Source organism: Tinamus guttatus, unplaced genomic scaffold (genome assembly GCF_059628265.1).
Source record: "Tinamus guttatus ecotype Peru unplaced genomic scaffold, ASM5962826v1 Tinamus_guttatus_pri_ptg000356l, whole genome shotgun sequence".
Taxonomy (NCBI): domain Eukaryota; kingdom Metazoa; phylum Chordata; class Aves; order Tinamiformes; family Tinamidae; genus Tinamus; species Tinamus guttatus.
In genome coordinates, this window is record NW_028288890.1 from 1,617,263 (window position 1) to 1,632,471 (window position 15,209).

A 15,209-nucleotide genomic window follows, 5' to 3' on the forward strand; every position below is an offset into this window, starting at 1 on the left:
GCCAGGAGCCTGACGCTGATCTCCATCCCTAGGGAACCCAGAGGGGGACGTGCAGCCCCTCAGCCTAGACAGTCATTTTCCCAGCTGAGAGTGCTGCCAGCGCGGGGGGATCCTGGCCGTGCCCTGGCTGGTGTGAGGGCTCTGCCACATCCTGCACTTGGTGGGATGAGAGTCTGTGGGAGAGCGTGAGGTCCCCAGGCCACGGGGACGGCCGCTCACCCCGGTGCCTCCCAGCGCCGCAGGGAGCAGCAGGGAGGTGCAGGGAACCCCTCGGCCACCCCTCGAGATGCACCGTGAGCTTCCTCCTCAGCACTGCGACACAGGTAAGCGCTGGGTGTCCCCCAGACCCAGGTGCTGCAGCACAAATGTCCCTCCTCACTGCGGTCCCTCAGCATGTGGGGCTGGGAGCATCTCCTCACCACTGTCCTTGGGAGAGCAGATTCAGGGAACCCGCCTGGCCCCACAGAGCACCTGGGGGTCCCCAGGGGCTCTGTGGTGCGGCGGGGAGGCGAAGGGACCTGCAGCGGGGCCAGGGGAGGGGAAGATCTGCCGGGTCCTGCCGCCCTGCCCGGAGCAGTGAGGCCCTGGGGGGCTCTTGTGTGTGAGGGCACGGGTGCTGCCGGGCGCTGGGGAAAGAAAGGGTGACAGCGTCGTGCCCAGCACACTGCGGGGGGACAGGGGAGGGCCTTTGATCAGCAGCACCTCCCCAGAGACCCGGCAGCAGCTGGGGGCCCTGCTGCCTCCCTGCCGCTCAGCCTGGGCAGCATCTGCAGCCCCCTCGGCCGGCCAGACCCTGCAGCCCTCCCTCCCCCTGCACCGGGCACTGCCTGCGCCCCGGCATCGCATCCCTCCTTCCCCGGGCACTGCCTGCGCGCCGGGCATCGCATCCCTCCTCCCCGGCTGCTGCTGCTCCCTGGGATCCGCCACCCTCCCTCCCCGGGCACTGCCCGCTCCCCCGGGCGCCCTGCCCGTCTCCCGAGCGTCGCTCCCTCCCACCCGGCAGCGCCTCCATCCCCGCCTGCCCGTTGCCTGTCCCCCCCGCCGGCCTCGCACCCCCCTGCGGCCTCGCACCCCCCTCCCGGCCGTGCCAACCCCCCCGGCGGAGCCTCCGGAGCGCGGCGGGCTCCGCGCCCCGGCGCCTGCAACCGCCGCCGCCGCCCGGCACCTCGGGCCGCGCCGGGCCGGGCCGGGCTGGGGCTGCCGCCAGGGCCGCCGCTCTGCAGCGGGGCCGCCCGCCCCGCCGCGCCCGGGCTCTCCGCATGGCAGCGGCGGGCAGGGGCGGCGCGGGCAGCGGCCGCAAGGTAGGGGGGACCGGGGCGGGAGCCGGGAACGGGGCCGGGCCGGGCCGGGCCGGGGGCGGCGGAGCGCGGGGGCCAAGTTGCGGCGGGGCGGGCGCGGGCGGCGCCGGCCCGGGGGGCTCCGCGGTGGCCGCGGGGACAAAGTTGGACCCGGCGCTGCCCGGCCCGCGGCGGGGGGGGCTGGGGATGGGCACGGGGGGCGCTTTGGGGGGGGGGTCCCGCGGGACGATCCACGCGGCAGCCCCCGGGTACCCACCCGGGCGCCCACCGGCGAGGGGGGTCGGTGGGTAGCGTGTGCGCTGCTGTACGGGGGATGCTCCGGCCTCGGGTGCCCAGCACGGGCGAGAGCATCGCGGCCGTGGCATCGCCCGCGTCCCCATCCTGGCCGGCGGACCTCGCCGGGTGGAGGTGGCTGCAGGGAGCCCCCAGCAGCCCCGCTCGTGGCCTGTCCTTGCAGGGCTTCAGAGAACGGGGCTCCTCCCGGCCCTCACGCTCACTTGGCCCCCTCGGTGTTTTGGAGTCACGAGTTTGGGTTTTGGTGGCGCGGCCAAGGTCACGGCAGGAGCCTGTGGGGACACGGCGGTGCCGGGGCAGCCGAGCAGCGGAGCATCTTGCCCGGAGAGCCCCAGCCCCGCGCTGCTGCGCGAGCAGAGAGCTCGGCCTAGTGGCTAGAGCGCTGCCGAGCCCTGCGCTCGGCTCCCGCCGCGGCCACCCCGCCTGCTCCCGCTCCTGCCTCAGTTTCCCATGACAGTGAGGAAGGAGGTGGCCACAGAGCAGCACCGGGCGCCCCTGCAGCCCCGGGGGACAAGGCAGCCGGGCACGAGTCCGGTTCCCCTGGGCTCTTTGCCTTGCAGCTGCTGGGGCCTGTGAGGAGCCCCCGTGGGAGCCGCGGGCCGAGGGTGCTGCTCCTGCTGGGAGCTGGGGAGCCTGCGGGGAGGCAGAAATGGGTGTCACAAAAGTACCTGCTCCAGGGTAGGGTAAAGTGGTAGTCAGGAGAAATAAAACAGCCCCCAGCCTTGCTCTCCCCCAGGTTGCTCCCCCGGGGCTCCCTCACGGCGTGAGCCTGTTTGCACCCAGGACATGGAGGCTCCGGAGAGGTCGGGAGCCGAGGGCCGGCCCGGAGAGGAGCAGGCGCCCGACCGCGGCTGGAGGACGCGCCCCAGCAGCTGCCTCCCAAATTAGCCTCCATCAAGTTAATTGCCAAATCGCTCCAACCCTGAAATTATACATTAAAGCTGTCACCCGCAGGCTCCCAGAGATTCCCCCGTCCCCGGCAAAAGGCAATTCTGCCTGTCCAAGCAGAGAGAAGATGGATTCCCCAGTGCGGGATGGCACCGGAGCTGCTCCCAGCCCCATCCGCTGTTCCTGGGTCCCGCTCGCAGGCAGTTTCCTTGATCTTGCTACAGCCTGGCCCTTCCCTTCGTCCCTGTGGCCTTAGGATGTTGGAAGGGCCGAGAAAGTCTCCGTGGAGCTGCAGGGCCTGCCGAGGCCCTGGGACAGGGCTGGAGGAAAAAGAAAAACTAGAGGGAAAAATATCTCCCAGGGTCCCAAACCTGTTGAAGAGCAGCCTGCCAGGAGAGGAGCTCAGCATGGGCGTCCTGGGCACAGTGCGCCTGAGGTGGCCCCAGGGCCACTGAGACGCTGCTGTCATTGCTCAGGGGCTGCGAAGGGACCATCTGTGCTGGCCAGCACCAAGGTCCCCTGAGCTGGAGACCTGTCCTGTCCCGGGATGGGGGGAGGCATCAGAGGGCACCGTCCTGGGAAGCAGGAAGGTGCCTGTGCCCAGGGCCAAGCGGGAGGAGAGGAGGGACGGATGGGATTGCGCAGCTGGTGGCAGTTCAGGAAACTGGGTGAGGAGCTTCCTGCTGGACTCAGGGCAAGGTTTGCTCAGCCCCTGGCTCCAAAGAGTGGGAGCCTTGGAGTAGGACCCAAGGGGCCTCACAGCACCAAGGCCCATCCTGGGGATGGGATGGGGATAAGTGCTCCCGGAGCACGTAGCCCTCTTTCCTGCTTGGAAAATGTTGCCTGAAGACATTGCTATGGAGGGTGCCTCCAAGTGGGATCTGACCGTCTTCTCCTTGCTCCCGCAGTGAGGAGCTGGCGCGGAGGGGAGATGTGTCCTGCCTGGGGCTGATCCCCCCGCCGCGGGAATATGCAGCCTCGGTGCCGCAGGGGCAGCAGCAGGGCAGCGGGCGGCGGGCGCGAGCAGGGCACCGTCCGGCATGGTGACAACGTTCAAGATTGCCGTGCTGGGAGCCCAAGGCGTGGGGAAGAGCGCCATCGTCCGCCAGTTCCTCTACAACGAGTTCAGCGAGGTCTGCGTGCCCACCACGGCCCGCCGCGTCTACCTGCCCGCCGTGGTCATGAACGGCCACGTCCACGACCTGCAGATCATGGACTTCCCGCCCATCACAGCCTTCCCGGTCAACACCCTGCAGGTAGGTGAGCTGGGCAGAGCGGGGCCGCCATGCCGACGGCTCCTTCCTAAAGGAGAAACTCCATCACGGGCCTCTCTGGGTCGGAGCTCCTCACGGATCTCCCTGGTGGACTCCTAGGCTTTGGCTCCAGGTTACTCCATGCATGGTCGTCTGGAGAGGCCTTTCCCCAAGAGCACATGTGGATATCTGGGACAGGGGCTTTCCATGGGATGCTGCATTTCCTGGCCGGCCACTTGGCTGCTGCCCCATCTTGGTGTTGTGCTGGTGACTCGTGGTGGCAGTGGGTTAGTGCTGCTGTGGCCGGTACCGGCTTGGACCCGTCAGGGAGCTGAGGAGCCCAGCTCGCTCGGATGAGGCAACACTGAGCCGGGTCTCCGTCAGCTCCAGCGCTGCCAGAGGATGAGTGGAGGGACCGGGATGTGCTGGGATGGCCCCATGGATGGTGGCATCTCCACCAGGGCTGGGACCGCTGGTGTCTCTGGTCAGTTGATGTAAGCATACAGCTGCCCCGTGTGTGGGGACGGGGCTATATGTTATATAGGCGCCCTCGGTGCTGGTGGCTGTCAGGGATGAGGAGAGGTGAGCGCTCCCAGGGAGAGGAGGAGTGAGCTGGGAAGGAAAAGTCAGTCAGAGAGAGCCTGAAATAGCAAAGAGTGATTTATTGGCCTGATTTATTGACCCTAGTGATGCTGTTCCTTGCTGTGCCATGGTGGGAATAGCCGGGGGTTCCAGGGAGCAGGAGGTGATCACAGAGTTATCCCAGAGGGGAGGAGAAGAGTTGGGAAGGGAGGGAGGGAAAGAGGCCCGGATAAGCCTGGTGATGTCTCCCCATGACCCTTCCTCCTCCATGGCATCACCGCCATCCAGCCTCCCCTGAGCACCCTGGCGCACAGGGATGGAGCATCGGAAGCTGCGTCTTTCCCAGGTTCTCAGATAATCAGGCCCCAAGCGTTGTCTTATCATCTCCATGGTCTTCACATTTTTCCTCATTTCTGAACACCGTAAACATACCAGAGTGATTCACTGTAGAAAAGTGCCTTGTGCAGGGAGTGCTGATGTGCTTCCCTCTTGGTGCACTTCCCCTGGGTCCCTGCAACCTTAACACAGCCGGGGAGGAGATGAAAATACCCTCCTCCAGCCACTGCCTCTGCTCGACTGCAGATGTACCTGTGGCCAGGGAGAGAAATAGGAAATTGGGGCAGTTTTCCACTGCCACATCATGCAAAAACCTTGGCCTGCCATGAGCAGACTCTGCTCACCCATTACCTCAAACTCCAGGGGACATTGCTAATTAAGAGACCTAATTTGCAGCCCGTAGAGGGTGATGCTCTCTGCGCTGAGTCCTTCCCCGCGCAGCCGCTGCCTGGGGCCCAGGATCACACCCAGCCCGTCTGCCCAGCTCCATTAAGGCACCTTCACAACGCAGCAGGGTTTAATCCTCATTTAGGAGAGGAATCGGGACTGACAAATCCCCTTATCCATCCCCTGGATTAGTTGGGGGGTGGTGGAGATGCAGGGGAATTGCAGGAGGCCAGAGCCTGCAGAGGGTTCCCCCCTCCCTGGAAAACCCGCCGGTGCCGCAGCGTCTCCAACGGGGCTGGCACACGGCCCGAGCGAGGATTGACCCCTCTCTGCACCTTGCAGGAGTGGGCGGACGTGTGTTGCAGGGGGCTCCGGAGCGTCCATGCCTACATCCTGGTCTATGACATCTGTTGCTTTGACAGCTTCGAGTACATCAAAACGATCCGACAGCAGATCCTGGAGACGAGGTAGGTGCCCCGCTCAGCCCTGTGGCACCCGCTGCTCCTTGTCACCCTTTGCAGCGGATGGAGCACGATAGCTAAGGCAAAACCCGCCACGTAGGCAGAGCATGTGCCGTCATCACAAGCGGTCAAGGCAGGAGGTGTCTGGAGATCACCTTTGGCCAGATGTGAGCATGGCTGGAGGCTATGAGGGAGGATGAGAGGGCAGCGTGTTTGCCTGGCACACACCTCCCTTGAAAGCAGTTGAGGTGCCACCAGGACCCACTTTGGGGTGGGTTGGGGTTCATGGGCTGGTCCATGAGGCAGCAGGATGGGCAGGACAAGCTCTGCTCTGTGTCCGGTCCCCTTCTCTCCTCCTCCAATCCTCTTCTGTTCTCAGGGTCATTGGCACTTCTGAGACGCCCATCATCATTGTGGGCAACAAGCGGGACCTGCAGAAGGGCCGGGTGATCCCCCGCTGGAACGTCTCCAACCTGGTGAAGAAGACGTGGAAGTGCGGCTACATCGAGTGCTCGGCCAAGTACAACTGGCACATCCTGCTGCTCTTCAGTGAACTCCTCAAGAGCGTGGGCTGCGCCCGCTGCAAGCACGTCCACACCACGATCCGCTTCCAGGGCGCCCTGCGCAGGAACCGATGCACCATCATGTGAGACCTCCTGGGCCCCCGCGGAGCTGAGCGGCAGCAGGAGGAGAGGACGGGCTGCTGCTGGGGGGACATGCTGGGACGGGACACCTGGTACTGCCCGGAGCATGGCGATGATGCCGTGGGTAGCAAGGGGTGAGGATGGACCTTGGCTAAACCTGCGAACCCCAAGGCCTCTTGCTGCCTCCCAGTGCCCGGGGCCAGCACTGCGTAGAGGTGGGTTGTATCTCGGCTGCTTCGATGGAGGGGGCCTCCAGGCCATCCCTATGGGCTGGCTTTGGGCAATGCTCATGGAGAGGGATGGCCCTGGAGCTCTCCTGTAGACCTCAGATTCCTACCTTGCCGTTCACCACCGTGTCCCTGCTCCTTGCCAGCCTGAGCTGGTCTCTTGGCCAGTCACGGGCACCTGGGCACGGCAGTGCAGCCGGTCAGGCCCCTGGCTCGAGAAAACGCTGGTGTTCCCCTCACCAGCTCCTCTTCTCCAGCCTGGGCTTCCTCCAACTCATGCTCCATCTTTCCACCCCCCCTCTGCCCCTTTCTATTCCCTTACCGCCAGTGCCCCCGTTGCGCTGCTGTTCACCACGTCCCCAGACTGCCCCAAGGTGGCTTTTCTTGCTGGAAAACCATCCCGGCCCTGTGGTCTGGCAAGCAGGGAGCCTCTGTTCACCTCCGTTCACCTCCACTGGAGCCACCGGGCTCGTTCCTGCTTGCTGGGCTCCATTTCCCAGCAGAATTTTTAGTTGAAACCAAGGCAGGAACGGCAAAAGAGAGATGGGTGGCTGGAACGCAGCCCTTTCCCCGAATCCCAGCCGCCAGCCCGTGTCTGAGCTGGCCCCAGAGCCAGAGGTGCCCGTGTCCCCTGTGTCTCTGCTCCCACCAGGGCAGCCTTTCTGCCCCCGGCAATCTCAATAGTGCCAGCGCCCCTGGCAGCGCCGTCCTCTCGTCCCAGTTGCAGCAGGTTTCCCAGGAAAAGTCCCCATTTTCTACCTCTTATCCTGGGCCGAGAGCGCTGCCGCGGCCGGAGGAGGTGGCCCATGAGTCCAGCAGCCGCGTGGCCCCAGCTCTGTCACCGCCTGCAGTGTGGGGACCCGGGGGCAGCTGTTCCCTATGGGCGATGCTCTCCCCATTGGTACCGCTGCTTCCTGGCCTGGCAAAGGGGCCTTTTTTGTTTTTTCCCTTTTTGACCCCCCCCAACCTGTTTACTTGGCCCCAGGCCACCAGTTCACTCGTGGTGGCATCTGAATGGCCAAGCAGGGACTGGGCTAGTGACTGTGCAGCCGGGATGGCCGGATCTGGGGCTCTCATGACCTGGTAGACATGGCCCCCTGCAAAACAAGAGCAGCCCCACAGCCTGGGATTTTTGTCCCCCCGATGAGTTTCCATTCAAACCTGGTAACACTTTCTATTAAGAGTACTCCAAACCCCACGGCAGTGCGTGACGTTTTTCTGGCCCTGCATCCCAGCTGCGCCCAAAAACATGAAACGAAAGAGAAAAGGCTGGGGGGAAACCCGGGTCCTTCTCAGATCGGGGCCCAGCACGGAGGGTTAAACACCCTGTACGTGACCGCAGCCCGTCCCAGCCTCCCCTCGCCAGGATGTAGCAGCACACGTGAGCCCATGGTAGTGCCCTCTCGCTAGCTTTAGCCCCCCCAGACTGTTTGGTAAGGAAACTCCCTGGTAAATGCTTAGAATAAAGCATTCCTGAAGTGCTCCGACGTACACATATCAACGACTAAGCCAATACATTGTTTGTTATAGCCCGGTAGCCTGCAGTTTATAGCACAATTAGTTACACGTTTTTATAGCATCTGATTTAGTATTTTGGAAGACAAAAAAAAAAAGTTATAAATACAATTGTTATATTCTACTGCACTTTATAGACAGAGAACATTATATTAGTAATAACCACTCGCCGCTTAGGTAGCGTTTCCCAGCGCCCAGGAGACTCGGGGCTGCCAGGACGTGTTTCCCGGGAGAGTGGAGTTCGGCTCCCAGGCAGGAAAAGCGGGATCGGGAGCAGGGGGTCGGTGCAGCTGTGTAAGGGGCTGGAGCCGAATGAGCTCAGTCCCTTCCGCAGCTGAACTGCCTCCCCCTCTTCCCGAGAGAAACCCTTAGTATAAAGTGTTACCGCTCTCTAAACACGACCGTAGCTCTGCTACACGATTCCTCACTCAACTCTACTTCCACAGCCAAAAAAGAATAAAATCCTCTTTTCCCTGAGTGCCACCGAGGGCCTGGATTGGCCCCATGTGGCCAAGGCTGGTGTGGGAGTGGTGCTCTCCAGGATGCACCATTCCCATTCCCAAGCCAGCACGCACCAGGCTTCCTAGCACTCGCCTTCCCGGGGGTGTCTTGTCGGAGGTCCCCCAGGGGCTGTCCAGCCCATGACACGCCACACTCCGGTATTTGAAACCGAATTAAAATCAGGTCTGTTCCCCCTTGTTCTGTACCCGGCTCGCTCTCTTCATTGCTTGCGGCGCCCAACTGCTCGTGGCCTTCCCTGGGGAAATGACTGAAGTGGGACCATTAAGTGCAATGTGGTACCAGCTCTGGAAAGTCCATGTTGGGGACAGTTTCAATGTGTCCGGTGTCATTCAAGTGCCCAGCCGCTCATGCGCCAGCGCCAGGGCAACTTCTGATGCCGGTTGCAGCCAGAAAGGGCCGTTAAAAAGCAATTCCCCAAACCGTGATGGAACTGGGGAGAACGGGAGAAGCCCGCAGGCCTTCGGTGCGGGCTGGCAGAAATTCTGCTGCCCAAAGCAGTTTGCAAAGGGAACGTCTGGGAGAGTGGGGTTGGACTCTCCTTTGCACCAGGGCTGCGGTGGCTGGAAAAGCACCTGGGTCCTATTGGACTGAGCCAGGTGGGTGCCAGCACCTGGCACCGCCTGCAAGTGCCTTGATCCTCACCCGTACATTCGCACCCAGCCTCTCCTCATTCATTCTCATTTCATTTCACTCAACATCAAGGCTTTGGAAAAAGAAGGTTGGGGGGTGAGGGAGCACGACTCGGGGCTCCCCTTGCCCTCTCCTCCCTGGGTTTGACCGAATCCTCTCCCAGAAATCCCATCTCTGTTGGCCCATGCCGGGATTTGTTACGGAAGGAAGTTTCAGATGGGCATTCTGGACAGAGGAGAGGCTGCACGGTGCTGGGCAGTGCGAAGCAAAGGCAGAAACCACTGAGACTCTGGGCAGCCCCAGGGGCCATGCAGTCAGAGCCGAGCAGCATTTCTGCTGCTCTGGCACTCTCAGCTGGCGCAAATCAAAGGGATCCCACACGTTTGTTCAGGTCTTTGGTGCTGTAAGTGCTGTTAGTCCCATTACACACACAGGGAAAGGTGCAGAACGGTTGATGCTGGGGGACCTGGGTGCTGGCAGCACCGGCTCCGCTCAGCAGCCCAGCCCTCCTCTTCCTGCCACAAAGTGCTGCCTTCTCTCCATTTGTGACTCTGAGCCCCATTTCTTCATCCACACCAGTAAGAGCAGCCTGATTGGGAGTGATGAGTCCAAACCAAACCTGCTGCAATGGATCCGCTCCACAGTGCCCGAGGGTGCAACCACCTCCCAGGGACCAGCGTCCAGGAACACCCTGGCATCACCATCAGACCCAGGCCTCTTCCTCCTCCTCCTCCTCCTCCGCGTCCTCAGCGGGGCGGGTGGCCGGCGGGGGCTCGGCGGGGCGCGCGGGCCGTGACGGGGCTGCTTTGCGGGGCTGCCGGTGGCCCCCGGCCGGGCGCCCCAGCGGCGTGGGGATGCGCGAGGGGCGCTTGCCGGGCCGGTGGTCCCGCCGCGGCCGCACTTTTGGCCGCAGCTTCAGCTTGTAGATGGAGGGCACCCGGGCCGGCTTGCGCAGGCACCGCCGCGGCTTCGGGGGGCTGCCGGGGGGCCCCGCGGCCTCGCCGGCTGCGTCCCCGCTCTGCGCGGGCGATGCGGCCGCCCTGCACCGTGATGTGCCCGGGGCTCCCGGCCCCTCCGCGGCTGCCCTGCCCGGGAACGACGTGGGGACCTTCGGGGCAGCTCGCGGAGCGCTTTGGGCAACCCAGCTGCTCAGTTCCACGGGGCGCAGCGGCTGACGGTCCCGCGACAGCTCCGCCACGACGCTGCTGTAGCCCCGAGGCCACCGGGTTACTGCGGTGGCAGCTCTGGTGTCGCTTCGGGTGCTCCCAATGGAGATTGCAACATCTCCCGCACTCCCCTCCACACCATGATTTCCCTTTGGATGTTTTTTTTCCTGATCTCCTTTCGGATGAGGGTTTCCCTCCAGCACCCGCAGGTTGGAGCGGATCTCCTGCTCCAGGCTGCGGAGCAGCGCCTGCTCCCGCGCTGGCTCTGCCGAGCACCCTTGGGTGCCCCGGGAGCTGCCGGCCGGGCAGCCTCGCTGGGAGACCTGGGTTCCTGTCACCGCACAACGTCCAGGCCGTGAATGAGCTGGAGGGGTCTGGGGGCGGCTGGTGGCTTTGCTGGGGGGTCTAGCGCTGCTCTCAGGTCTATGCGTGTGGCCGAGGGGCTTGAGGGGTGACGCTGCACGGCCCCGTCGCGGGGCTCCCCGGCTCCCTCGCAGGAGGTTTTCCTGGATGGGGGCCGGGCCGCGGGTGTCCTGCCATGGGGACGGGGGCCGCTCTGTGCTGGGGCTGGGGGCTCGGCCAGCTGCTGGGGCAGCCCCCGTGCAGGGCTTGGACCCCCCTTCCCATGGCCGGGTGCTTTTTGCCATGGGTTCCTGGTGGTTTTTCCTTGGGTTCCCCCCTGCCTGCCTCCCTCTTGGCACCTCCAGGCCCCCGGCGCCGTTCTCCCTGCCGGGGACCAGCCGGGACGGGGTGGGCGCTCGCTGCGTCTCCTGCGTCCTGCAAGGAGGCCAAACCGGGGTGAAACAGCGTGAGGCTGTGCCCAACACCGCCCGCCCTCCCCGGTGCCCCTTACCTGCCCGGAGGGGCCCTGCGGGGCTCCGACAGCTCCCGGCGAGGGCTCGGAGCCGGCGTCCTGCCCGAGCCCTCGGGCGAGGGGCACGAGCGGGGCTTGCGGCCGGCAGCGCGGCCGGGGGGCGCGTAGGTGCCCCAGGCGACGGGGGGCAGCGGGCTCTGTGCCCGGCTCACCACCAGGGCGGGCTGGGGCCGGCCGGGCCCGGGGGCTGGCGGGCAGAGCCGGACCTCGTGCTGCACTGGCCGCTGGGCACTGCCAGCCCTCGGGGCCTGTTTGTGAGCTGAGGGACAGCGGGGCTCAGCGCCTGCGCTCCCAGCCCTCGCGGAGCATCCGCCACCTCCAGAGCCCTCCCCTGCGGCATCTCTCGAGCCGACACGTGGGATCAACACAAGGCTGCAAGCGTGCGAGGGCTGGCGTGGGTCCCCAGCACTATGGCCACCCCATCCTGCCCACAGCCCCCGTGTTGGGCCATGCGAACCTGGTCACCCCTTCCCCAAGGCTGCTGTGACCTCTAGTGGCCACCAAAGCCACGGGACGAAGCCACGGAGGGCTCAGCGGGGCACTCACACAGCGAGGTGCAGCGGCATGGGTCGTGCTTGTCCAGGTAGTGCTCCAGCGTGTCCCAGCCGCCACCGACCCGCACCATGACGTGGCTGCGCAGGATCTGCAAGGAGCCCGCGCGGGCATCCGCGGTGCCCAGAGCAGGACAGGGCTCCCTGAGACCCCGGCTCTGCTTTGGCCGGGGGTGGCAGGTTTTAGCTGGTGCAAACGTGCCCACAGGCACGAGGGAAACGGGGGCTCACCCGGACGAAGATGAGGGTGCTGGAGTCCCCCACGCGGTATTTGCCCTCCGACATCTTGATCATGGGGAACTGCACGGGGCAGGTGCAGCGGCTCACCAGGTGCTGGACCTGCGGGCGCAGCGACACATCCTCGCAGGGCTCCCCGCGTCCCCCACGGCTCCCTGGCCACCCAGCACCTTCCTACCATCTGGTCCAGGTTCTGGAGGTCCTGAGGCCTCCGCGGGGGCCGGGGCAGTGGGGCCTCCCCCGGCGGCAGGTCCAGCTCCTGGCGCAGCTCCTCCTCGATGTCCTCCTCCATCTGCACGAGGGTCGGGGCGCTCATGCCGAAGCGGGACGCCCGGCGCGCCACCTCCAGCAGGCACAGCACAAAGTTCTTTTCATTCTTCCTCAGCACCAGGTCCTCCGTCTCGAACATTAGGACCTCTGGGCGAGGAACAGGGAAGGGTGGCTGGGCAAGGCAAGTAAATGCAAAGATGCTGCTTCATGGTACCCCCAAACCTCACAATTCCAGTGGGTGGCCTGGGGACAAGTCCAACAATGCCCGTCTCACAGCAGTATCCATGGTCTTCCTGGGATGACCACAGATGGCGAGGCCTGGGGTTTGCAGGACCTTGCTTGGCGCAGGACAGTGCCCTGATGGCCTTAAGCCCTGGCAGCAGCATGCGACCGCACATACCCTTTGCATTTCCACTTCCACAGCACATTTTTGTACCCGAGCAAACACAGTTACCACTGGGGGCGGCCAGGCAGCTGGGTGCCCATGACAGCAGGGAATAAAATGGGGAATAAAAACAAAATACTTGTGAATAACACCCGGATTTGGCAGAGGGGAATTGCACACCTGACATCGGGATGAGTGGGAGCCCGGCTCCTGCATCGCGACGAAGCTCTCACCTTTAATACCCATCTCCTTCCTGCACCACCAGATGAAGTTGGAGACGTTGTCCCTGGCCTGGAAGGTGCCCGGCTGGGCCACGTCGTTGCAGGTGACGCCGGTGGCGGGCAGGCGGAGGCGGCGGGCCCGCTCGGGGCAGGCGCGCGCGAACTCGGCGGCCACGTGCGTGACGTTGTTGGCGTGGGCGCAGAGCACGGCGCCCGTCTCCAGCACCTTCACGAAGGTGCCCGCCTCGATGTCCAGGCCATAGAGCTCCTTGAGCCACTCGGCCAAGTCCTCCTTCATGGCGTACAGGTACTGCTCGCTCGACTTGTAGGGGCGGATGCTCTGCTCCGCGGCGCCCGGGATCCCTGACATTTTCCCATAGGAGCCCGGGCTTGGAGAGGACATAGAGGAGCGGGAGACCTTCCACGTGGGGCCTTCCCCAGCCCACCCCACGGTGCCACCTTACCCGGTGCCGCTTGGCTCCCGCGGCTCTCGCGTGTCCAGTTGGCTCGGTCCCTGCGTGCCGGTGAGCGCTGCCGCCGCGTCCCCTTCTGTGCGTGCTGCAAACCCCGCTAGGAGCAGCCGGGCGCTCCGGCTGGATCCTGCATGGGGACACGGTGTCCCTGAGCCCAGCACCTGCTCCTGTCCCCGGGCCCCATTCCTGTGGTGCCAGCCAACCTGAGCCACAGCCGTGCTTCCGCCACGAGCCCACCAGGAAGCTGAGACAGCCCCGGTGCCCTCGGCTCTTCCAGGGGGGTCCAAGTTGAGCCAGAGGCAGCAACTGGGAGAGGAAATTGCCCTCTTGGTCAGTGGGTGTTTTGTTTCCTTCCAAAGTGCTGCTGCCTTCTCCTTGGTGACAAGGGACTGGCTCCAAACACTTCCCGTTAACCCTTCAGCACCGGCTCCTCCCGCGTCTTCCTCCGCTGCCTGCTGCAGGGCCGGATTCACCCCTGAGGGCCTCTGGCAAAGCGGATCCGCGAGGCCCCGGTCGCACCGTGGGGCTGGAATTGGGTTTCATGCGGTGCTCGGGCAGTGCTGGTGCCCCCCAGCACCCTCTCAGGCCCAGGCGCTCCACGGCTCCTGCCCGGATCCGCCAGTGCCATTTTGGGGGAGGACATGCAGGAATGTCAGCTATTCCCACCCAGGCAGGAATGCGCGGCAGCCCCGGAGGAGCCGTGCCTGGAGGCAGCTCGGGAGGACACAAGGACCCTTGTGAACCTCCTTTTGCAGCCAGGGCACCCTACAGGGCCCATCCCAGCTCTGGGGTGCAATTCCTCCATCCCAGGGGGGAAAGAAAGAAAGGAACATTTCCCAGGACATGGAGAGAGCCCTGCTAAGCTGGGATGGAGCAGGGAAGAGAGGCTCCATGCTTTCCTCACCATGGCCTTTAGACAGATATTTTTCAGCATCATCTACCCCTTCCATTTGATCCAGAAAACACCCTGCTCTGCAGGGAAGGTTAGGCTAACTCAGCAGTGCCCATTCTTGCCCCATATGCACCCATGAGCATATTGCATACAGCCCTCCAAGACACATGAAATTGGCTTAAAAGCAAAAAAAAAGTGCTAACAGAAATCTCAACACTGAATATACAGGGGACTTTTTATTTTATTTGTCATCAGGTCTCCAGACCTTTGGGATTCATTGTGGCCTGTGGTGTATTATAACCACTCCTTGCAAAGCAAATGCAATCGTCCCCAGCTCTTTGGCAGCACCGAAAATCCCCTGAGCTTTTAAGCCAGGAGCAGCCACGCAGCCCGTGTCTGCGCAGGACGCTCTGGCCACAACTGTCACAGAAAGCAAACAGCAACGTTGGCACCCAGCCCGTCCTGCGCAGGAACAAGTTTTGGCTGGTGTCTTGTAGCACCGAAGCCCTGGTGACGGGCATGGCCCTGCCAGGGGCCAGGAAAGCTGCTCCCATCAGCAGGGGAGGGACAGTTTGAGAGCTCAGCCTTGGCAGGATGGGCTTCTTCTCCCACTCCCTGGGCTTAGCTGCTCCCAAAATGAAGCCCAAGGATAGTTGTGCCCATCACCGCCACCTCCAGTGTCCCCTCTCTTTTGGCACAAGACTTCCGGACCTCTCAAATCAAATTAATGCTAGTTTTGTCCCAGTTGACCCTGATTGCCCTATTTGCTCCCTGAGTTTGAGCTTCTGGAGCCAAGGACCTGTCCTGGTCACTCCCTCCTCATCCTTTAAATCAGACTCAACCAACTGCAGCAGAGGGGCACAGGGCTCATCGGTCTTTTGACCCGTTCAGTTTCTTGCATGGAGAGAGCCGGAGTGAGGACAGACCCTTGGGTATGAGAAAGGCTACAGCAGGAGCACAATCCTTATTAGACAGCAGAGAACCCACCAGCCCATAAGAAAAACAAGCTTTGGCGAGTGGGTTGCCCTCGAGCACCACGTGCTGCTGCTCGCCTTTGCCTTGCCCCCAAACTCCCCAAAACTGCTTCCCCTGCAAACCCTGCA

General features: G+C 63.6%; 2 protein-coding genes across 2 annotated transcripts; one reads left to right on the forward strand and one right to left on the reverse strand.

The window, feature by feature from the left end:
* Positions 1 to 1,189: 1,189 nt before the first annotated feature.
* Positions 1,190 to 6,238, forward strand: RASL10B (RAS like family 10 member B). The gene is made up of 4 exons (XM_088529980.1): positions 1,190 to 1,301; positions 3,389 to 3,736; positions 5,381 to 5,505; positions 5,879 to 6,238. Exons 2-4 carry the CDS (start codon positions 3,521 to 3,523, stop codon positions 6,147 to 6,149), a joined length of 612 nt encoding a protein of 203 aa, XP_088386106.1. The 5' UTR covers positions 1,190 to 1,301; positions 3,389 to 3,520; the 3' UTR covers positions 6,150 to 6,238.
* Positions 6,239 to 9,740: 3,502 nt separating this feature from the next.
* GAS2L2 (growth arrest specific 2 like 2) lies at positions 9,741 to 13,111 on the reverse strand. Its single transcript, XM_088529946.1, has 7 exons — positions 12,754 to 13,111; positions 12,044 to 12,282; positions 11,860 to 11,967; positions 11,624 to 11,720; positions 11,057 to 11,336; positions 10,905 to 10,980; positions 9,741 to 10,517 (listed from the first exon to the last, which is right to left on the reverse strand). Exons 1-7 carry the CDS (start codon positions 13,109 to 13,111, stop codon positions 9,741 to 9,743), a joined length of 1,935 nt encoding a protein of 644 aa, XP_088386072.1.
* Between the last annotated feature and the right edge of the window lie 2,098 nt (positions 13,112 to 15,209).

What these genes read in the sequence shown, in the direction of transcription:
- RASL10B (XM_088529980.1), top strand. Translation starts at nt 3,521, where the DNA reads ATGGTGACAACGTTCAAGATTGCCGTGCTGGGAGCCCAAGGCGTGGGG. An exon ending in TCCCGGTCAACACCCTGCAG is followed by an intron (nt 3,737 to 5,380) that starts GTAGGTGAGCTG and finishes TGCACCTTGCAG; the next exon opens with GAGTGGGCGGACGTGTGTTG. An exon ending in CAGCAGATCCTGGAGACGAG is followed by an intron (nt 5,506 to 5,878) that starts GTAGGTGCCCCG and finishes TTCTGTTCTCAG; the next exon opens with GGTCATTGGCACTTCTGAGA.
- GAS2L2 (XM_088529946.1), bottom strand. Translation starts at nt 13,111, where the DNA reads ATGTCAGGGATCCCGGGCGCCGCGGAGCAGAGCATCCGCCCCTACAAG. An exon ending in GAAGGAGATGGGTATTAAAG is followed by an intron (nt 12,283 to 12,753) that starts GTGAGAGCTTCG and finishes TTCCTCGCCCAG; the next exon opens with AGGTCCTAATGTTCGAGACG. An exon ending in GCACCCTCATCTTCGTCCGG is followed by an intron (nt 11,721 to 11,859) that starts GTGAGCCCCCGT and finishes GGCTCCTTGCAG; the next exon opens with ATCCTGCGCAGCCACGTCAT.